The 21,997-nt window shown below is 42.9% G+C and overlaps 1 protein-coding gene across 1 annotated transcript in view; it reads right to left on the bottom strand.

Annotated features, from left to right (window-relative positions):
- Insc (INSC, spindle orientation adaptor protein) overlaps positions 1 to 21,997 on the bottom strand; it is a 106,328-nt gene that overhangs the window by 49,222 nt on the left and 35,109 nt on the right. The window contains exons 3-5 of the mRNA XM_026781469.1: positions 13,731 to 14,076; positions 12,796 to 12,848; positions 10,959 to 11,082 (exon numbers count right to left, since the gene is read on the bottom strand). Of these exons, the coding sequence (XP_026637270.1) occupies positions 10,959 to 11,082; positions 12,796 to 12,848; positions 13,731 to 14,076 (523 nt within the window). The remainder of the gene's footprint in view (positions 1 to 10,958; positions 11,083 to 12,795; positions 12,849 to 13,730; positions 14,077 to 21,997) is intronic.

The following is a 21,997-nucleotide window of genomic DNA, read 5'->3' as shown; positions in this document are numbered from 1 at the left end:
TAGCCAATAAGAGGCTGAAACTAATGGGCCAGGCAGTGTTCAAAAGAATACAGTTTCTGTGTAATTATTTCAGGTAAAACTAGCTGGGTGGCGGGACACAGTCTGCCGCTCCTCCTTCAACAGAGACATGTGTGCTCCTTGCAGAACCAATATACTTCTGAGAAGATGGTGGGCATCAAAAAAACTCTACATTGAATTTATTTTCTTTGTTGCAAAAGTAAGCCACTGGGCAAGAAAATGCCCTTGCCTTGACTGCTGACAGTATGCTATCACACAAGCAGGATGCACACACACAAAAAAAGAGACTACCAAACATTATCAAGAGAAGGAGTGACAGCCCTTCAGAATATCCTGCTTCACAGAAAAGTCTGTTGGATATGCTAGACCTGTAGACCAAAGATGGATGCCATAACTTTGCAGAGGAACCTTGGGTGACTGTCCAGGAAAAAAAAACCTGTTTTTGTCATTTCTTGCATTTTTTGGAAGTGGCTTGCTCGCACTTTCTGCTTACTCAGTTAATATTATTTCCTTCTTGGGTCTCTGAGGGAGATTAAGACTAGATAGTTATTGTTTTCCTTGTTTGCCAGATGCAGAAAAGAAACTCACTAAAGAGGTGTAAAGTGTATAAGGTTGAGATATTGTAAAAGATAGTTTTGGATGGTAATGCAAGTTAAGACAGAAAGTCAATTAGGTACAAGATTTTGGAATCACCAAGATAGGATATATAATCAAGTATTTTCTCTGAATTTGTAAAACGCAAATGCACTAGACATTGTTGGCTTACTTATTGCCTGTATATATTGTATATAGCTATTGTATTTGATATATATATAGTTTTTCTTATACTAGTTATAGCCTTCTTTTTATTTTAGACAGAAAGGGAAATGTGGTAATATTTTATTTGTATTTTAATAAATAAAGCTTGCCTGAAGACCAGAGAGAAAAGCTATACCACTAGAGGCCACTGGTGGTGACACATACCTTTAATCCCTGAATTGGGAAGCAGAGGCAGACAGATCTCTATGAGTTCAAGGCTACACTGAAATACACAAGATTGACCCAGAAACAGGTCCAGGTGGTGGTGGCTCACACCTTTGATCTCAGTGTTTGGAAGTCACACACCTTTAATCCCAGCACTAGGGAGGTAGACAGGAGTGATATGACTGGGTGGAGAGAGAAATATAATTAGGAAGAGATAGGAACTCACTAGAGTGTGGAGTCTGAGGTTTGGTGGAGACACAGTGAAGTCTGGGGATTGCCCCTTTAGTCTGAGCATTGGTAGAGGTAAAAGGTATCTCTAGTGGCTTACTGCTCTGCTTCTCTGATCTTCAGCTTTAACCCCTATATCTGTCTCTGGGTTTTTATTATTCATGTTACAGCCATGAGTAGCAAAATAACTCAAATGGAAATGTAGACTTCATATATTGTGGTCATATACCTAAATGATAATTACCTAATGTTCCTGATGAGTGTTTGCACTTGAAGCAAATTAGCATTAAATTAAACAATTCAAGCCCAATGTCTTCTGCAATCAACTGCTAATATTAGACCATTTATGTCTGAGAATAATTTTATGTTAATGTCTAAACACACATATACAGTAATTACACCCCAGACATATCTCAGGGACAAAGAAAAGTTGTAAGCATACTTTTCCACAGCATAAATTTGGAAAAATAGATCTAAGTCTCCTGAAGAATCCATAAAGCTCTGAACATTACAATGTCAGTCTTTAATTTGACTCTTGTTCCACATTTGAGGAACCTGAAAAACACATAACTGTCTAGGTCATGGTTCACAAAACCATTGTGATAGCTAATACTTGTGGCCAGCCTGACCAGAGTTTACATCACTGTGGAAACACACCTCTGCGTGCATCTATGAGTGTTTCTAGAAAAGTTTAACGGAGGAGGGAAGTGGGGGCCATCCTATGAGCTAGGGGCCCAGAATGAATAAAAAGAAATGAGCTGAATATCAACATTCCTGTCTTCTTCCTGACTGAGGACAGACACAGTGTGACAACTGCCTCTGTTCCTGCTACTGTTATGCTTTCCCCATCATGATGGACTACACCCCTCTTTCAACAGTAACCCAAAATAAACCCTTCCCTTTTAAAGTTGCTGTTGTCAAATATTTTGTCATAGCCACAAAAAGTAACAAATACTCCTTATGAGTCTGTATTTCTGCTTTGAAGGTTAATAGTCCCATTACTAATGTGCACATGACCTCACTTAGACTAGAAAATCCAGAAGCCAACGCAAGTGTGCCTTTCAATCCCACTCACAATACTCACTGTGTCCTGGCCTCCACCAGCATCTAACAATCCGTGAACTCACCAGGCTCCCACCTGGTGAAAGAGGCAGAGCTGACCCAGAGCCCTTTGCTGATCCCAGGCTTTTCCATCATGCTCTTGCCAAAGCCACATTTCCCCTGAACTACTTCAAAGTGAGATTTTTCCAACTAATGCCTCTGTGTTCAATCCTTAGGTCTCTCCTCCTACTCAATTCCTTCTTCATCAGACTTAAAACAGCTTTCTACATCACGGTCAACTTCCTGCCTGTATCCCCAGGAAAAGCCTATCAATTTTGGTAACTGATACATACACATTTCTAAAAGTTAATTTTTGGAGAGTTTGCTTGTCATAATTTTGGGGTTTTTTGTTGTTTCTTGTTTTATTTTGTTTTGTTTTAGGAAATCAAAGAGAAACTTGAGCACTGTAGGATAATGCTTTTATACACTGTAAAGATTTGTCACATGTATTGGTTTAATAAAATGCTTATTGGCTAGTAGTCAGGCAGGAATTATAGACAAGGTAACCAGACTAAGAGAATTTTGGGAAGAAGAAAGACAGAGACACAGTCACCAACTAGATGCAGAGGAAGCAAGATAAGAATGCCTTACTGAGAAAAGATACCAACCCACATAGCTAAATATAGATAAGAATTATGGATTGATTTAAGTTGTAAGAGCTAGTTAATAATAAGCCTGAGCTAATAGACTAAACAGTTTATAAACAATATAAGCCTCTGTGTGTTTCTTTGGTATTAAATGGCTGCATGACCAGGAAGGAGAGAAACTTCCATCTACACTGGAGACATTTCAAAAAGATGCTTCACTCTAGATCATAAGAAGGGTCAAAGGCTGTAAACAAAATAAAACAAGACAGACTTACAAGGTAAGTGACAAGTACTTTCTTAAACAACAGACCACATATTCTTGCTTTTCTGAAACAACAAGAATAATAACAATGTCTTTAAGAACAGGAAAAAGGGGTGTGAAGGAGAAAGGATTTATAACATCCATCAGCTCTAAACAAGGCACCAGAAAGTACAGTATCTTTCAGTTTTTTCTCAATCACAAAGAATCAATGAGCATCAGTGAAATCTACCAGAAGCAAGAGAAACCAAGGTGGCTAAAACGCATTTCTCAAAAGAATCAAGGAAAACATTGTGAGACTTATCCTGGAGCCCTAGCTGGAAAGCATGCAGTTGGATAAAGTGAGCCAAGGAGTTACATCAAACCCAGACAGATGGGCAGGGCATAGTGGATTAAAGATAGCTATAGACTCCAATCTATTCCCCTCAAAGAAGTCTGCATTCTAATTACCCTTCCTTTGAATTTAATGCCTTGCTTGCCCCATAGAAGCCAGTGACTGGCAGTAGTGATGTCCCAGAATTTCCAAGATAAGTTCATAAGAAGCCTTGAGCAGTCAACCCAGGCTTCTTTGGATAGTCCTTTGGAAGCCCTAGAATGGCATGTAAGACGTTTGAGAACCCAGAAAAAGTCTCCTGAAGAATCCCTATGTACACTCCCCCTGAGAACAGACTTAAGGCACACATATATGTGACAGAAACTCACTGGAGGTCATCAATCTGCCAGCTGGATAGCATCTCCTTGAAGGACAGGAAACAATAGTCATTCAGCTACATCACTTACACTTATGATCATGAAATATAACGAAAACTATTATTAGGGTTTGCTTTTATTCTTTAGCAAGGTTGTGAAACACAGGGACATGTCACAAAGATAGGCATGGATACCCCAAAGGGTGAATGGACAAATGCCCTGATGAAAGTTCTGAGAAGTGGGAAAAGGAAACCACTCATGTCCTAGAATACACACTGGAGAAATGCATGATTCTGGGGAGATAGCACAGAGTGAACACACTGGACAGAACCTGGACAAAGTATCAACAACCCAGCATTGGATTAACTGTTGATCAGGGAGAAAATGTCTTTTAGCTGAGAATACCCCACTTAGGAAGGTAAATGAAGAAATATGTGAGACCCAAAACTTGGATGATTTCATTCCCCTCAAGAAGAAAAATATCCCTAAGTCTAGAAGAAAATGCTACACACAACAAAACAAAAGAATGTGCCAGAAACCCACGGTATGTGAGAAAAGCTGCCCAGATCTGGAGGCCATATAAAGAGACCTGTATGAAAAGAAGAGTGGAGGCTCAGAATTCTATAGGGCCACTTTTGAAGTGTTAGTGTACCAGCAGGAAGAAAGAGAACCAGGGACCCAGACTGCTGCTGAAAAATAATGGTACAGCGGAAAGAAACACCACTCTTCAAACATATCAAACAATGGCACTGCAAGCAGCGTCTGGCTCCAGAGCTAGCTAGCTCTCATGGATCAAATGTGCCAAGGATCTGGCAAGAAGGTGCCTTGGTGCAGAAAGGGTAGGAACCAGATGGAAATTCTGTGTAGGAGCCGGGGGTCCCAAGTCCAAAGGATCTTCAAGTGAGAAGCAGGGGCAGCAACCATCATGATTTATTTCTATTTGTGTCTGTGATTTTGCATATTTTTATTTTGACAGCTAAAATTTTTCAGCATAGTATTATGCAATTTCCCGTATATTATCTGTATTGACATAAAAATAAAATCCCTGCATCAGTCATTCAGATGTAGTGACTGTAATTTGAACATCAAAACAACCTAACATCATTTAAAATATGTGAAAAACATTTCTTTAACATTTTTGTAACTTCTCATTATCAAATTTATATCCCCACTGTACTTTCCTCCCAAAATTTTCCTTAATGTATTGAATTTAAATTTTAAAGTGTTTTATTGATTACTCTTATAATACTTATCATTGATATTTTGATACTTTATTTTATATACCTTTACTAGAAGCTTCCAAGTGTCACAAACAAACAAACAAACCCACATTTTCCCTAGTAGATTGACATCACAATCATCACCAGAACAGCTGGCAAACATGGAACAAATTTTGATAACTACAAATCTTACAAACCAAAATTTTGTTGTAAACATATCTTGATGGAATGGGTATGTGAAAAAATATATACATTATAAATGGAATTAGTCCAGCTGCTAGTAATTAATTTTATAATTTTAAGCATTTTTATGCCTAGTATAAATATTTCAACAAAAGGCTTTAATTGCTTTTTTAAAAATCTGTGAAAAATATCTAAAAAACAATCCAGTCACATCCAGAATAATCTGCATCATTTAGAGTCTTTGGCTTTTCTATGACACTTTTCTTTCCAGTTAATGTCACAATCTAGGGATGATTATGAAAAATAGCTGAAGGGAACTGCTTTCATTTTAGTATGTACTTTAAAGCAGCCATTTTTAAGAGTTGATACATTCTACCAATCATCTCTTCGTTCTGATCCAAGAACCATACACTATTCCAGAATAAAATAGTTGGGAAAGACAAACTAACTGGAAATTCCCACAACCCATCCCGGTCCCCAACAGATCACACATTCTTCCATCTATCTGATCAGAAAACCCACACTGGAGAAATACACGATGTCTAATGCCTCTCTCAACACAAGGGCAAAATCTATGGGACTAATCATGACAGCCTAAGGGCTGTATGATTCCTGGATGGAGGTGTCCCCTTTGCTTGATTTCCCACCTCCACCCCAGGTTTTTGGAGGGCAGAGTATCTGGGATGCTCTTCCTCTGGAAGTAGTGCAAGCACTAACAAAACCACATGCGTCCCTGGGAAGGAAGACAAATGAAAAGAGGAGATCTAGAAATAGATTTTCTTCAGATGCTATGTGCTTGCAAGTCTCCTGGGAACCTGAGCAATGCAGTGCATCCTAAGTGGTTCGACACTCACCAGTGCAAGTCACCTGAAGGAGCCAATACAGCCTGGGCTGTCAGGAGCACATTGTCCAGAGGGAGCAAGAACTGAAGAGATTTCACCACTCAGGACAGGGACAAACACATGCCTAGCAGATCCATGTAAAATACTTGTAAAATTCCTGACTTTTCAGAAAGGAGGAATGTCCAAATGTCCTTCTGTGAAAACAGGGACATTTTTCTCCCATATATGGTAAATACAGCAGTACATTAATCTGCAATGACTCTCTTCCCCTAGCAGGTATGTGTTCATACATGCTTGTGGCTGTGGACAACTGAAATACACACTCTGACTGTCATCCTGTCCAGGTCACATCCAAGACTGTATTCTCTTTTCCTCAGCTGTGATGTATGTTTAAGGCCTCTGAATGCCCTAGGGATGGAATCTAAGGACAGAATGATGTCTGAGTTTTCTGCCCTCAGGACTGAGAATTGGCCAGCTTCAATCTTCTTGGAGTGTAGTATAGTAGTAAGATAACACCGAGTCTAAGGTACTAAGTCTCTGGACACTGAGGTTATATTTGGAATGAACCAACACAAGTAAATATTTCCACAAACCCCCTCCCCGCGACTGCAGAGATAATCTGGACTGTAGTTATGAAGAACCAGACTCTGCCTATGATGGTTAACATTGGTAGTCACCTTGGCAGGTGCTAGAATCACCCAGGAGACATACCTCTGGACATGCTTGTGATTTGTAGATTCAGTCAGCTGAGCTGGAAAACCCATCTTAAGGTGAGCAGCATCATTGTAAGGGCTTGAATCCCAGGGTGAACAAAAAGGGGAACATGAGCTGAACACTAGCACCTATCTGTCTGCGTCTTGGCTGCAGATGAGGTATGACCTCACTCACATTCCTGCTGCCGTACCATGATGGACCAACCTGCAAACCCGAAGTCAAACAACTTCTTCCCTTAAGTTGCTCTTCATTGGAGTTTTTCACAGCATCGAGTAGTGAATATACTCCCCACAAGCAAACTGGAAGAAAACTCTCCTGATCGGGATAAGCAGTGAAGTTTGTTTTCCGTTTGCTTTTCCTCCTAGTGAGTTATATATACATATTTTATATATATATATACATACATACATACATACATACATATGTACACACACATACATTCATACATACATACATGAATACATATAAATAAGGCAAGCCTGGACTTCTCTGACAAGTGCACTTGGATTATCTCTCTGTTGCCATTTAATCTCACTGCAGTCTTGCTTTACCTATATGGGCAACATGGCTGAGAAAAATCAGAGAGTGTCAAAGAGAATCAGAAGCAAATTTTAGACCCGAGTGTCAAGGAATCTACACATGATTTCATGGCCATGGCATTATGAATGGCATCTGAGCCTCCTAAAAGCAAACAGATTGTTGGCTATGATCCCAAAAGAACCCACCATGGAGCGGGGATTTTTATTCAGGGCAATGGCTTCAGGAAGGTTAAGGGTGTCCCACAGACAGCTGGCTTCTCTCTGCTCCATCTGCCACCAGACTAAGAAATATCATCCTTACAAAATAGTTAAAATAATGAGTACACAATTATGAAATTATGACACTCATGTTATCAAAATTACTGTTTTTAAGGTAGAGCATATTTCTAGTTGATAATATACAATCCAGAGAGTGTCACCAATTACCATGTGTTATTTCATTTATTGTAACTCAACCTATTGTAGTAGCAAAGAAAACAAGGGTCAATAAGATTAAGTAATGTGCACAAGTCTGCAGAATGTGTTAGTAGCAGTCAGGATTTGAACCCTGACTTGGTTCCAAACCCTGTACTTATCTACTATCTCCATTCTATAATACCCATATTCAGGGATTCACAGCTTATTGAGAGAGAAGGAACTTATAAGACATTCAGCCCATCTCCCCTCTGCTGCCTCCGTCCTCCAGGCATTGCCAGTCCACCTTAGGGATAGAACTTTCCTAAGACAGCCCCTCACATTCCTGGGAAGCCCCACTACTCCATATGGGATATCCTGGAGGTGAAATCCAATGACCCGGGTACACTTCCCTTTGTGGATTTGAGTGTCCACTTCTGGATTGAGCACCTTCTGCCCCCTCCAAGTATTCTTCACAACCTCCATTGACAGCACTTCCCTCCGTTCTCGGAGCTTCCCCTGAGTGGATGCTGATAGTCACCGTCAAAGTGACTAGATTTGGAATCACCCAGGAGGTACACCTCTAAGCATGCCTGTGAAAATACTTTCAGAAATGCTTAACACGAATGGAAGGCCCCCTGACTGTGAGTGGTACAATCCAGTGGGCTGGAATCCCAGAACAAATAAAGGGGTGGGGGGATAAGCCAGCTGAGCATCAGTGTTCTCCGCTCTCTGCTCCCCTCGTCTCAGATGTGAGGTGTTTCAGCTGCATGTTCCAGCCCCTGTGAACCCTGCCATGCCTTCCTGTCAAACCAGGGGCCAAAACAAGTCCTCTTCCTTTAAGGTGCTTTTTGTTGGGCTTTTTGCCAGCACGAATATTGCCAATAACTGATACAGGGCCCAGAACTGGGCTTGATTATATCCCAGGATGAGTCAGGGCAATATGACATAATATCATATCATTATCACCCTTGTTTGCATTGCTTCACTGTTTTATTCATATGTGATTTTAGAGAGATGACTCCCACTTGCTATCCAGCATAACTCCATAGTGCCAAGAAAATATCTCCCAATTGCATGCTGTGAAACATCAGGATCCCAGTATAAGTAAACAGACTCTTAGCTTTCTATTGTAAGCCTACCAGTTTGAAATAAACTACTCGACTTTCTCCACCATATATTGTTCAAATCATCAAGACATGTGTGCCTTAGAAATACATGGACAAAACAAGTCAAAACTTCTTCTACAAGTAGCCAAGAGTCTTGGGAATGTAAGAGGGTAATATCTGAGCTGCTCTGTGAAAATGTTTGCAAAGAGGCTTAAGGAAGATAGAAAGCCCATCCTGAGTCTGAGTGGTACCAAACAATGGGTCCTCAGGAAGATCTGCAAAGCAGAGTGGGCATCATAGTTATTCCTGTGAAAATAAAGAGGTTTTATTTTATTTAAGATAGGACACCGGTTCCTGCATATACAAGTTCTGGGCATAATAGGCTCCCCTAGCATCCTAGGGAATGACATTGAGGAAAACACCAAGAAAGGAAGTTACCAGGAAGAAAGTAAATGCACAGAAACATCGAGACAGACCTTGTCACCCCTCCCTGGGAAGCAAGGCTGAGGATTCAACAATAACAGAAGAGCTGCTGACTGTGGTCACCTGCCAGGCCAGCCATCAGAGACCTGGACAGTCACACCTCCCAGTGGGCGGCAGCTAGCCAGAAGCTTGGGAATATGGGGTCAGGAGCTCTACCCAGAATAAACTCAGAATGAGGGACAAGTGGCATGAAGTTTGGCCTAGGAAGTCAGACGCATGGTCCAAGCCTCCAAAGAATCCCGGCCTTTCCCATGACTCTATCAGCTAAAAGCAGGAGCAGCCCCCTTACAGCACCCTGTTAGAAAGAGACACTGTACCCTTGCTTAGCAATTACTCTGCAGAGATGAGTCCCCAGGGTTTTAGGTCTTCTTCGGACATCAATACTTCCATCCATCACGCCATTAGATTTTCTTACCAACATGGACAGTCATGTATAATGATTCAGTTTGGGACATGAACACTAAAATGACCACCCTTCCTCCCCTATGTCATTGCTAACACTGATTCATTGACTTGGAGTGCCGGAGCCCCAGTCCCCAGAACTCCAGTGTTCTAGGGTCCCAGAGTGCCAGCCCCTCAGCATTGAGACCCTCTGTTTCTTTATTTCAGATTCCAAGGCCAGGGTGGCTAGCCTTTGAGGACCCTTCTGCAACTGACAGGGTGAGAGCATTCAGGGCCAGTCACACTGGCACAGGTATAGAAACACGGGCCAAGGCGGGACTTGCAGGAGAATCAGGCCAGAAGAGCCTCGGTCCCGTGCAAAATGGGACACACACGGGAAAAGAAGAGAGGGATTTCTGAGCTCATCAGAGAGGCCGGTATGGAGAAAATCAGACGTTTATTATTTATGGGAGGCTTTTATTTGGTGGTGGGAAAGAATGGTAAGTATGTGGCACAGTATTCCCGGACTATAAATAACATGTAAATAGCTTCCTAATGAAAACCTTAAGGGGCCTGGCGCTGGGAGAGCTTCCGGAATACCAAACCAGGGACAGGGAAATGATGTGCATTTAGCTCACAGGCTTTCCACCTGCTCTGTACTTCTTCTTACTTCTGTTCTTGAGAACGTTTCACCTCACGGACGAAGTAGAGAGCAGAAGTGAAGAGCCTCCACATACACTGTGCTGTGACATCTGACAGACTACAGAGGGCGCCACACCCTCCTCCCGGAAACAAGCATGAGCCTGCCTAGAAACAGGATGACCCTTCCAGAGTCCTCTCTGCGGCCAGGACTTCAAAAAATGGCGTGTCTCCTGCAGGTAGCTTAAGTTCTTCAGGATAAGAAGGGCCCCCTGTGTGCTGTGAATAGCTCAGCAGAAATGATTCCGGGTGCTGGAAAAAGTACCGGAAGATACACCAGGCCCTGGCACTACCTTGTGTGACTTTGGCTAAATCTTTTTTCCCTGGACTCCATTTCTCACATTCGGAAACTACAGAGTTGGGTTAGATATTCTGGAAACCCCAGCTGAACCCCGACAGCCTCCACCCAGATGCTGGCATGGACACTGGTGATCTGAAGAGGATGTCTCTCAGGAAAGGCCATTTTGCATTTTCTCAGCCTGGCTGAGTTACTCAGTGCCCCCTCCCTGATGACCCCACCGTGTCCTCCGTCTCCCAGGCCACACTGACCTGCACTTCCCGCGTCAGAGCCAGTTCCAGTAGCTGGCCAAAGTGCTGGCCCAGCGTGCTCAGGGTCTCGCTCACGCAGGCCTTCATTGACTTCAGAACATGCTCATTCTCCACCTGGAGGCACCTGGGAGGAAGAATTGCAGAGTGGGCCACCGGAAGGGGTCCTTGGTTGGACCGCAGCAGTGGCTAGGGCAGACCTGGACTTTCTCGAGGCATGGTGTATGTGCAGAATAGACGAGATGAAAGACGCAGTTCCAAGAGAATAAGAGATGATAACTGCCAGCTTGATTTGTTCCCTGATCTCTTGCTCTACAGAGAAGGGCTGGAACCATCACATTCCCTGCTACTGAGAAGTGCTAACATCAGAAGGTGGCACAGTTAGACCTCTGGGTTCTCCCTGGGATGGTGAGCTATCAATGGGACCAATCGTTTGGTCTCAGCAGCCCCCGAGGTAGAGGGGCACTAGCTTTGGAGAAGGTAGCTAGAGCACAATGCACCACTACTGCTCTCGCTATAGCTTGGAAGAATTGATGCCCATCATTAACAAGATAGAAAGGATGGCAATACCAATAGATATGCTAACACGGAAGGGGGAGCATGGAGATCCCACCGCTAGACAAAGAGCCACAGGCAACAATGACTAGCGGAGAAGTGTTGGCCTCTTCCTGGGATAAGGTTCTTATCAACTGTCCCATCCAGAGTAGGTCAGCCTTGACACCACATACACACCACCAAGAAAAATGGACTCAGAAAGTTGGAGTTATTTATATTTGTGCATGCACATATGTACACAAACACACATGCATATATTATGTAATCATAATAATAGGAATAAAAGATACTATTAAGTTTGGAATGGGAGTCATGAGAGGCACTGAGGAAGGAAAGGGATGTAGAAAGACAAATGTTTCTATTTCAGTTTAAAACTTACTTTAACAAGAAAAACAAAAAATTGCTGCCACAATATGATTTTAAAAAAAAAGAAGAAGAAGCTTCCTCAAAGATTTCCTCGCAGATAGAAAAACTAGAGGGGATTAGATTGACTTCCACCCCATGGGCTGAAAATCTCCTGCCCAGAAGAGGGGAAGACTTTCCAGCTTCCCACGGATGCCAAAATCCAGATTTGAGGCATGAAGGGTAAAGGAACATGTCAACACACACTCAGAGTGAGTCCATATGAAGCTAAGTGGTATGTGTGCACCTGAGTGTGAACTCATGCATGTTTATGGTATGATATAGGGGCAAGAGACTGTGGGCAGAATTCTGTGATCTTATGAGTGTGTGTTTATATGTCTGTGTGACAGTGAGTGAGTGTCTGTGGACATCTCTGTCTCTGCACATGTGTGTGGAGGTGAGAGTTCACCTTTCACCTGACCTGGGATCTTGCCTTCACTTTACAGGCCATGGGGGCCCTCCAACTTTAAAGTAAACCTTCTCCCGTTGTCAGCTTACCCCAAACAGCTTTCCACTGACGCCCAAGGCTATCTCCTAACTTTCCCTTTCCCCAGGCTCTGAATATGGGACAAAAACCGCATGGTTTTTGTTTTATTATTTTATTTTACTTTTTGTTTCTACTATACAGTCCTTGCTGGCCTGGAGTTCACTAGGTAAACCACGCTGGACTTGTAGCAATCCTCCTGCTTCTGTCTCCTAAGCACTGCAATTACACACATGTATCACTACACTGACTTCAAGATAGTCTGTCCTTTGAGGTTTCTGGGAATGCCTAGGGAAAAAAAATAACCCAGCATACTACCAACTAGTGGAACCCCCTGAGAAGATACCCTTCCTCCCAGAGCCAGGGGGCCAGCAGGCTACGCAGCCCAGGCGCACTTACCTCTCAGTGACTGCCGAGAGCTCAGAACATTTCTCCATGAGTAGTTTCTCCGCCTGTAACCAGGAAAGATCATGTCATTCCATTGAGGAGCAGCTGCTGTGCTGGGTCCTCTGTGGCCTGAAAGTGAGGGAAACAGGCACAGAACCCAGAATGCACTGTGACCTGGGACATGGGTAGCCAAAGAGGCCAAGGCTGGATGCACTGAGAGAGTAAGAAAAGGAAGCAGACAATTAGTTAGACTGTGAGATCTGCGAAGCCTTGGGGAGGAAGAGGCACTTAAGCTGGGTTCAAAGAAGGAGCCAACCCCAGCTGCCTACAGTGAAGGAAGAAGTTGAAAGGTGAAAGATGAAGAAAGAAAGGAGAGAGAGAAATCCCAACAGGGAGGTGGGAGTTCAGTGGTTTACTTTGGACTGTGGGAAGATTCGAATGCATTTGGAATCAAAACTGCTGGGTCTGGCCCTCCTCCACGTCATCCCCTGCTTAACGTGGGACAAGTGACTCCGCCTCTGAGTTCACCCCCTCAATCATAAAACGGGCATGATAATACTAATCTTTTCAGTCAGCTGCGTGACATGCTTTACATGTATTATTCAGTCGTCCTCGCGGGATAAATATTGCTGTAGTCACTGAGAGAAAGCACTAGAGCAAGGAGGAGTCAAGTGACTTGCCAACGTCACATAACACAGACTGATCATTGAAGCCACGCATCCTGTTCTAGAACTCTTTCTGCTCACGGTGGGCGTGTGGATTAGAGACATTTGTGGAGAGAAAACACCTGCCACAATGCCTTGTATGAGTCTATAAATGTCCTCACTATCCTTCTCTACTTTATTACAAGACAACGGAAACCACTAGCCAGGAAAGGTTCAGACCCCAGAATACAGGAAGGCTTCCCTCGACCCAGCACCCACTAGCCCTCTCTTGGCATGGCTGACCTGGCTCATTTCCTGTGAGGAGGTCCTGCTGATGGTGCTGTACTCGCTGACCATGGAGCGTGCATGGCATGTCAGACGCACACTCATACTGTGCACACGCGCCCAGCGGTCCTGGGCCAGCTTCTGCCCGATCCTGCGAAGCTCTGTGCTGATGACCCAGCCCCGCTTCAGGAGCAGCTGTAGTGGATCTCCTGGGCCAGGAGCCCCTGCTAGGATAAGGTCACCTTGTGTGTCTTCCTCCAAGCTGATGGGCTTTGCCTGCAAGACGCACATGCACTCACACTCCGTCATGAGCTTCAGGTCCTCCATCCAGCGCTGGACCGAGTCCACCTGCATGAAGGGTAGCCTGCAACCAGGGAACAGTGGCAGGGTGACGGCCAACACTCCACCTTTCCCAGAGAGTTCCCGTCCCAGGCCACCGATGTTGGCCAAGCATCTAGTTTAAGCTTAGCACTCTTTCTCCAATTCTCTCCATAATTTCTCATTATCATCACCCAACAGCTAATAAGATGGAGACACAGTACACTGAGGGCAGGTGACCAGACTGATCTATGACAGGCCATGACTCCTGATAGGAGGTATCAAATTGCAACGGCATAAAGTGAGCTGTGGTAGACCTATATGGACATATCGTGGGCATGTTCTTAAAACAATGCCTTCTAGAAAGTTTAACAATGAAAATAGTCTCCCAAAGAAGAAGAGACAGCAGTGTACACAGACTATAAGCAGAAAGTGAAAACAGCAACGAAGACATGATAATCTAGAGAAAATCTTCAAAGAAAAGGTAGAAGTCCCAAGGATTTGGGGGAGGTGGCATAAAAGCTTCTTCCCTTCTGTCCTTCAACTTTCCTGACTTTCAGTTTCTCTATAATGTGGATGTAAACTTGCAATGAGCCAGATTGACTGCATTTACTCAGTAATTACAGACGTTAATGAAACACTGAACACACTGTGAGTTCATTGTATTTAGTGTCACGTGTATGTCAGGTACTGGGGAAAGCTGACACAAAGAACTTTGGGACAGCTTAAAGGAAGAAGAGGAGTGGGGAGACAGCAAGAGAGCTCACCATCATCCCTCAGCATGGTAGGACAGTTGATTACAAGCTCAATAGGCCATGTGTGACCTATGCACAAGCTGGCCACTGGGATTAGCTGCTCACTGCTTTTAGTGTGGATGCAAATGGGACCAGCCACCTCATGTCCCTGTGGCCACGCCTCCACCATGAACTGAATCCTCACACATCATAAACCAAAATGCACTCTTCCATATATTATTTTCTGAGGCATTTGCTCACAACGATCAGTTAGATGTAACTAATACATCTCCCAGGCAGAATGGCAAAGCTTTGGCACTAAGATGCATTAATCTGATACTCTTCCTGTCCTGCCAAACTAAGCCAAGAATCATAGTAACTGGAGCTATTGCCTTCACGTTGTGCTAATGGTGGAACTTGGGCTGTGCAGGAGAAACTCCAGGACGACTGGGTTCCAAGAGTTATGCCTGTTGCCTGTTAGCTGCAGAACTCTGTCTGAAACACACAGGAACACAACTGTCTAGGCAGAGTTTAATCTTCACTCTCCTACATAGTTAAAGCTCTTCTGGGAATTGAAAGGAGGATGAGGCTGTCTCTTCAGACAGATCAAGGCAAGGTGTTCTCAGAGGGGAAGGCTGTAGGGCAGGGTACTGTTTAAACACACTAAGGCAGAAGAAGTATATTTGAAGTATGATAGGCAAAGGGACAATGCATCAGTCCCTTGGGTTAGATTTATACATTTGAAAGCGCAGAACAGTGAGGAGACAGAAGGCCAGAAACCTGGCCTTGAGGGTAGGATCCAGACATTAATGCTGAAAACCCTGATACGCTGTTGAAGGGTGACAGGGCAGTACAGCAGGGTCAGAGACTGGAGTAGACAGGTAATAGATAATTCACAGAGTTAGGGATCACGTTCCAGGGCCAGCTCTCAGTATACCACCTTGAGATGAACATGAGCACTGGATCTTCTGAGTGGAGACACTCTTACCCCTGGGTAGCAGGGGTATGTTAGCCAGCTTTCTGGGACTGTGACGAATCATTCAAGGAGACTCATGAAGAAGCAAGAACTGGTTTTGCTCATGGTTTCAGAGCTTTCAGTCCATGGTTACTGTGGTGAGGTACAAAAGCCTCTTTCAAGGTCCATATCCCTACAATCTCACATCCTCTCACTAGCCCTACCTCCTCTTATTCTCAGCAGCTTCTCCAGCTGGGAGCAAAGTGTTCAACAAAGGAACCTTTGGAGGACATCTAGGAGCCAAATCATAACATTATCAAACTTGGGGATGCATTGAAAGAACATACTGCATGCCTGTAAACAAAGACGTCCATCCTAGACTTAGTCTAGTAAGAATGCGGCACAGGAAACAGACCAGGTGAGGAGCTTGCTACCTTCTTGAGACAGAATAATCAGAAGTTCATGGTCATCTTCAGCTACGTTCAAGGTTAGATGAGACTACATAAGACTCTCTAAAAAGAAATAAATGATAAAGACTAACAAAGCTAATTGAAGAAGAGACTAATGGAATAAAGAATAAGCTGGGTGCAGAGGCCCCTTGTATATCTAGAAGAAAGTCCAAGTTACAGATAAAGAATAGAAATTTATGTTAACATTGGATATTTTTAGACCAACATCTTATTCAAAAGTAGTCACAAGGAAATGCTCAAGGAAATGAGCTGAGAGCCAAGGATTTTTCTATCCGGCCAAAACGATTCAAATAGAAGGTGGAGAGGAATTTTGAGCTCCAGTAGAGAAAGTGTTCTTGGAGAACAATCCTTCAAGAATGGTTAAGAAAGAAACCTGCAGAAATGGCTCAATGGTTACGAGCACTGACTCCTCTTGCAGAGGACCCAGGTTCAATTCCTAGGATCCACATGGCATCTCACAGCCATCTGCAGTTCAAGTTCCAGGGATCTGATGTCCTCTTCTGACCTCCATGGGCACTGTGCAAGTGTGTGGCACACATACATTCATGCTCTCGAAACACTCGCACATATAAAATAAATAAACAAATTTTAAATGGTCAAGAAAGGGTTGGGGTGCACTTTTGTGACAGAGTACTTGCCTACCATGCCCAAGGCCCTGTGTTCAAACCTCAGAACTGAAACAAAGACTATTATTAAGATAAAATCATGAAGACATTGGCTCTGGTTTGTTGGTGTAGTCTATGAGAGAAGAGTCAAAGACCAGACCCTGATATGTGACTGCAGTAGCAAAATGGGTGCAGAAAGGAACTAGGAAGAGAATGATGAGCTCTGATTGAGACAGACAGACAGACAGACAGAACTCTAAAACACTCTCCATTTCTGCTTTTCAAGATGCTCAGTCTTTCACCGCCCTCATGGTTCTTCCTTCCACATATGCTGGTGTATGTTCAACATGTTCTCACAGAGGCCATCTGAACATTCATTTTTCTGTTTAACCGTCATTCACACAGTGCCTGTGATCTAACAGGAGGTGAGATCAAACAGCAAATAAAACAACCAGCATCCATCCCTTTGTGGAGAGACCATGATAGGCAGGAAAGCAAATAATAAGAACAGAATAAATGAGAACTGTGTGGTGTTCAACAACTGAATATTTCTTTCGGGAGGGTGAGGCAGAATCAGAGAGATCAGGAATGCTACTGTGAAGGCAGAGGGGTCAAGGGCAACAGAGGGGCCTCAATTAACCTCAATTAACTAATATATAGGGTCACAAAGACTGAACTGACAACCAGGGAGTCTCCATGGGACTCACCTAGGCACCCTGCATATATGTGACAGTTGTGTAGCTTGGCCCTCTTATGCGACTCCAAACAGTGGGAACCGGGGCTGCCTCTGACTCTTTTGCTGGCTTTTGGGACCCTATTCCTCATACTGGGTTGCCTTGCCCAGTCTTAATATATGGGGAGTTGCTTAGTCTTACTGCAGCTTGATATTACCATGTTTTATTGATACTCATAGGAGACCTGCCTTTTCCTGGATAGTGATGGCAGAGGAGGGGATTGGGGGTATGAGGGGTAATGGCAGAAAGGGACTTGGAGAAGAGGGTGGGGGAAGGCTGTGGCTGGTATATAAAATAGATTAATTTTAAAAAATTAATAGAGTGCTCCTGCGAGACATAAGTAAGTCATTGCCATTTTCACTGAGTGGCCATGGCATAGCTTCCTGGGAATGTAAATCCCGAGCAGACTCTCCCAGGAGGCAAGGACGTGATAAAATATGGAAACTGAGTGTTGGTGGCAGAGGAAAGAGTCCAGGAAAAGGCCCTGGAAGGGAACTACTGGGGAGCCAGCACAGCTATAGTGTATGGGAGGTGAGCTCTGAAAAGAGACTGGCCAGCACATCAGTGGCTGCTGAGGCAGTGTAAACACTTTAGATTTCGCTCTGAGTAATAGAGTGCTTCTTGGATCCCCCAAGGAAAAACATCCCAGTGTCATCTGGGACCCTCCCCTCCCCCAGCTCATGTGCCTCGCTATGACCCAAAGGGTCCAATGGGGAAACCTAACTGTCTCTCCCTTCCCTGCTCTCTCTCTCTCTCTCTCTCTCTCTCTCTCTCTCTCTCTCTCTCTCTCCCTCCCTCCCTCCTTTCTCCCTCTCCCTCTCTATCTCTCTTCCTCTCCCTCTCTTCCCCCTCTCTCATCAAAACAAGGATAGATTAATTTAGAATGACCTAACCTCTGTGGTGCAAAACTATATACTGTTTACTAGGCAGCCAATTTAAACATAATAATTTATGCAATGAGTTATAAATAATTGACAGTGTGGTTGGGGTTTTAACTTCCAACCCTTCTGCCCCAGGCACTGGTGGGGTTAGAAAACTCCTCCACCGCATGTTGCTTAAGGTTTCCACTGTGCTCCTCACTCTGCCTCTGCTCTTTCTGAGAGTCCCGTGCTGAGTGGCACCAGCATGAGTCTCTGCAGGGCACTGGGACAGTCAAGTCTCTAATTGTGCATTCCTATCCACACCTAGCTACCAAGTTAGCTGAGCGCCGTCGCCACTCTGCAGTGCTCAGACGGCGTGATTCCCCACGTACCCCGAGTGCATCTGTGCAGTGCTAGGAACATTGGTGAGCTCTTCTTTATCTCGGTCAACTGTACAAACTCCCTCCGTCCATCCATCATGTGACAAATGGCCTCCCATCCCCTCTGCTCCTCTATGCTGTCTCCCATCTCCATGCACTGACCTTCTTCCCCAAGCTAAGTTTTTATCCCCAAATTAACCAGAAACTCCCAAGTTTATTATTCATTCTGCCCACTTCATATTCCCCCTCTATGCCCTATGCCATTTTTTTTCCATTAAAATGCTTAGTATAACATGGTAAAAGGTTGGACCCTGTATCCTGGACAACCCCAGGAGTCCTGACAAAGGGAAGTAATTGTGCACAGTCGTTGTGAGGTCTACAGTACTCTCTCAAACAATAGGCAACTTTGAGGGTATCTTACTCATCCCCCCCCATTTTTCGTAAGACCTAACATAGTTTCCAACAAAACAGCTGAGATGGGAAGAGCTACCCTTACGGAGAGTAGCGCCGTCCTAGGGACTGGAAACACAGAACACACACAAAGGGGAAAGCAAGCCGACTGCCAGGACTCACCTCTCTCTGCTTCCTGACTACTGATACAATGTGACCCCTGCCACACATCCCTCCGATTATAAAGTGAACAGCTGCCTCAAGCCCTGCTGCCATGGCTTCCCGACCATGCTTGTACCCTCAGACTGTGAGCCAATACATACATACATACACAAATAAAGACAGATAATTCTCCAGCATGTGTCTCTAAGAAAGTGAAACAGTTTTTTGCTTATTATACTATAAAGCATATTACAGGTATACTTCACAATCCTACAGGTTAGGTAGTTACAGAAAGATCAAACTGTACTATAAAGGATATGTTAAACAAACAGAAAGGGATGAAAAAGACTCCCAGAAATAGATTGCATAATGCTTTATTAACCTTGAATTTTCTTAATGCTAATGAGATAGGAACAACGGCTGCAGAGAGATTTTGGATAGTAGAAAAGAACTTCTGAATTAAATCAGCTGGTGTATTTCAAGGATGTGTGGAAACCAGAAGATGTGCTACATTAGAGAAGGGGTTTCACTCTTGTTTCCGTGGGAGAAGAAAAGCTACAGATACCATCAAAATTAATTAAGATTCAGTTGAAGAGGAGAAATCTCTTGATAAAGAGAAATGACAGCTCATCCACAGAGGTGACAGTCCTTCAGGTTGTAAGGAAACCTCATAAAGATTGGAGCAGGGTTCTGATTCTCTTTGCAGGAAAATACCCATCTTCAAAAATTTGAGAGATCTTGGACATCTATATGTCTAAAGAAGAAAAGATAACTATCCAGAAAAAATCACCAAGCAAAGAGAAATCTGACTTATGGTACCAACATCCTCTGCAGGGTAAAATTTTACTACCTAAACATACATATCTCCCTTCTTCTCAGTAAAACAATAGTTACGACTCACTTAAAAATCAAAGCGGACTTTGAAATTGGACAGTGGATCTTCTTCTCTAAATCCAAGCATATTGTTTAAGGAAAAATTCAGAGTTTCTTTCTCATATCAGGAGCCACCTGGCGTGAGTCAAAAGGAAACTAAAAATCTTGAGACTAAGGCTATCAAAACTCTGCTTCCAAAAATTCCTTCTCCTCATACCTGTTTTCATCTCTATGGTACCTTTCTTTGAATGCATGTCTTTCAAAATTTAAACTTTCTGTTTTGATATGATTAAAGTTTATGCTTTCTACAGTGAACAAAAAATTTTCCTACAATAATATTTGATGTCTCCAGAAAGAATATGGGGCCCCACAACAATGATTCCACTGGTTCATATGATGCCAGTCAGCTGATAGCACCACTTAAAGATCGGCTTTGTACTACAAACTGCTCACAACAATTTCAAGGTGGCTAGCTGAGATGACCAAGTCTCACAGACTCCTCTAGCCAGGACTTGAGACAACCCTGCACTTTTCCATGATGCACAGATTTAGCTCCCTCTCCCAGGACTTGATGATTAGCCCAAATTTTTCTTTCAGGCTCCCCTAAAGATACCTTTGCCCCCAGGAAGTAAATTTAAGATGATGATGACCACATTCCCAAGAGGTGGGTGGATGGTTTTGGTTGTTTAATGGATTATGGATAGTATAGATATGATAGAATAAAAGGGTAGATTATTCAGTCTACTCTGAGAAGAAAAAGGGAGGCTATAGATATGATAAGATGAACAGTAGATTTAATAATCTACTGAAAAGAAAATGGGTAGATAAAGATATAAGATAAAACAATAGATTATTGAATCTGCTCTGAAAATAAGAAGGTAAGATATAGATATGATAAGATAAAAAGGTAATTATTGAATTGACTTTTAAAAAGCAACTACTAGTTTTAAATGTTTTACATTGAGTTGGACTTTTGTGTATTGTACACAAATTTTATATATTGATACAAATTTGAAATTAATTTTTTTCATACATTTTAAATTTTTGAAATACATTTTAAAAATTAATTTTGTACATATACTTCTAATCTTGTTCAAGGTATTACACTTATATAACTCATTTAATAATGTGATGTAAATTTCTAGTCCTTGAAAACTATTATTACCAACTGTTTAGGATAATAAGAAAATATAAGTTAGTAGTTAATCACCTATATAAGCAAGCTTGTAGTCACATTAGGTATGTTTTTAAAGTCAAGCAAAGATATATTTTAGATAGATAGGTCATCTTCAAACACTTCAGAGATCTAAAAAATATGGCATTTAAGATATTTTAATAACCTAGGTTCTTCTTTTTTATGACAATAAGACATATATGCTCCTGGCAGAACCAATCTACCTCAGAGAAGACAATAGGCATCAAAGAAACTCCATGTGAAGCTTACATTCTTTGGGGCAAAATTAGGCCACTGGACAAGAAAATGCTCTGCCTCAACTGCTTACCATATGCTATCCTAATTAGACAAGCAGAACACAAAATATCCTGCTTCACAGAAAAGCCTGTCAGATATGCTAGGCCTGTAGACAAAAGGTGGATGCCAATGTTGCAGAGGAACTTTGGGTGGCTGTCTAAATAGCCAGCTGTTTCTGTCATGTTTTTTTTTTGGAAGATTATTTCCTTCTTGGGTCTCTGAGGGAGTTGAAGATTAGATAGCTATAGTTTATCAGATGCAAAAGCAAGTTAGGATAGAAAGTAAATTAGGTATAAGACTTTGGACTCACCAAGATATGATAGGTATGAAATA

The sequence above is a fragment of the Microtus ochrogaster genome, chromosome 8, assembly GCF_000317375.1.
Source record: "Microtus ochrogaster isolate Prairie Vole_2 chromosome 8, MicOch1.0, whole genome shotgun sequence".
Lineage (NCBI taxonomy): Eukaryota > Metazoa > Chordata > Mammalia > Rodentia > Cricetidae > Microtus > Microtus ochrogaster.
This window is presented reverse-complemented; position numbering and strand designations above follow the sequence as displayed.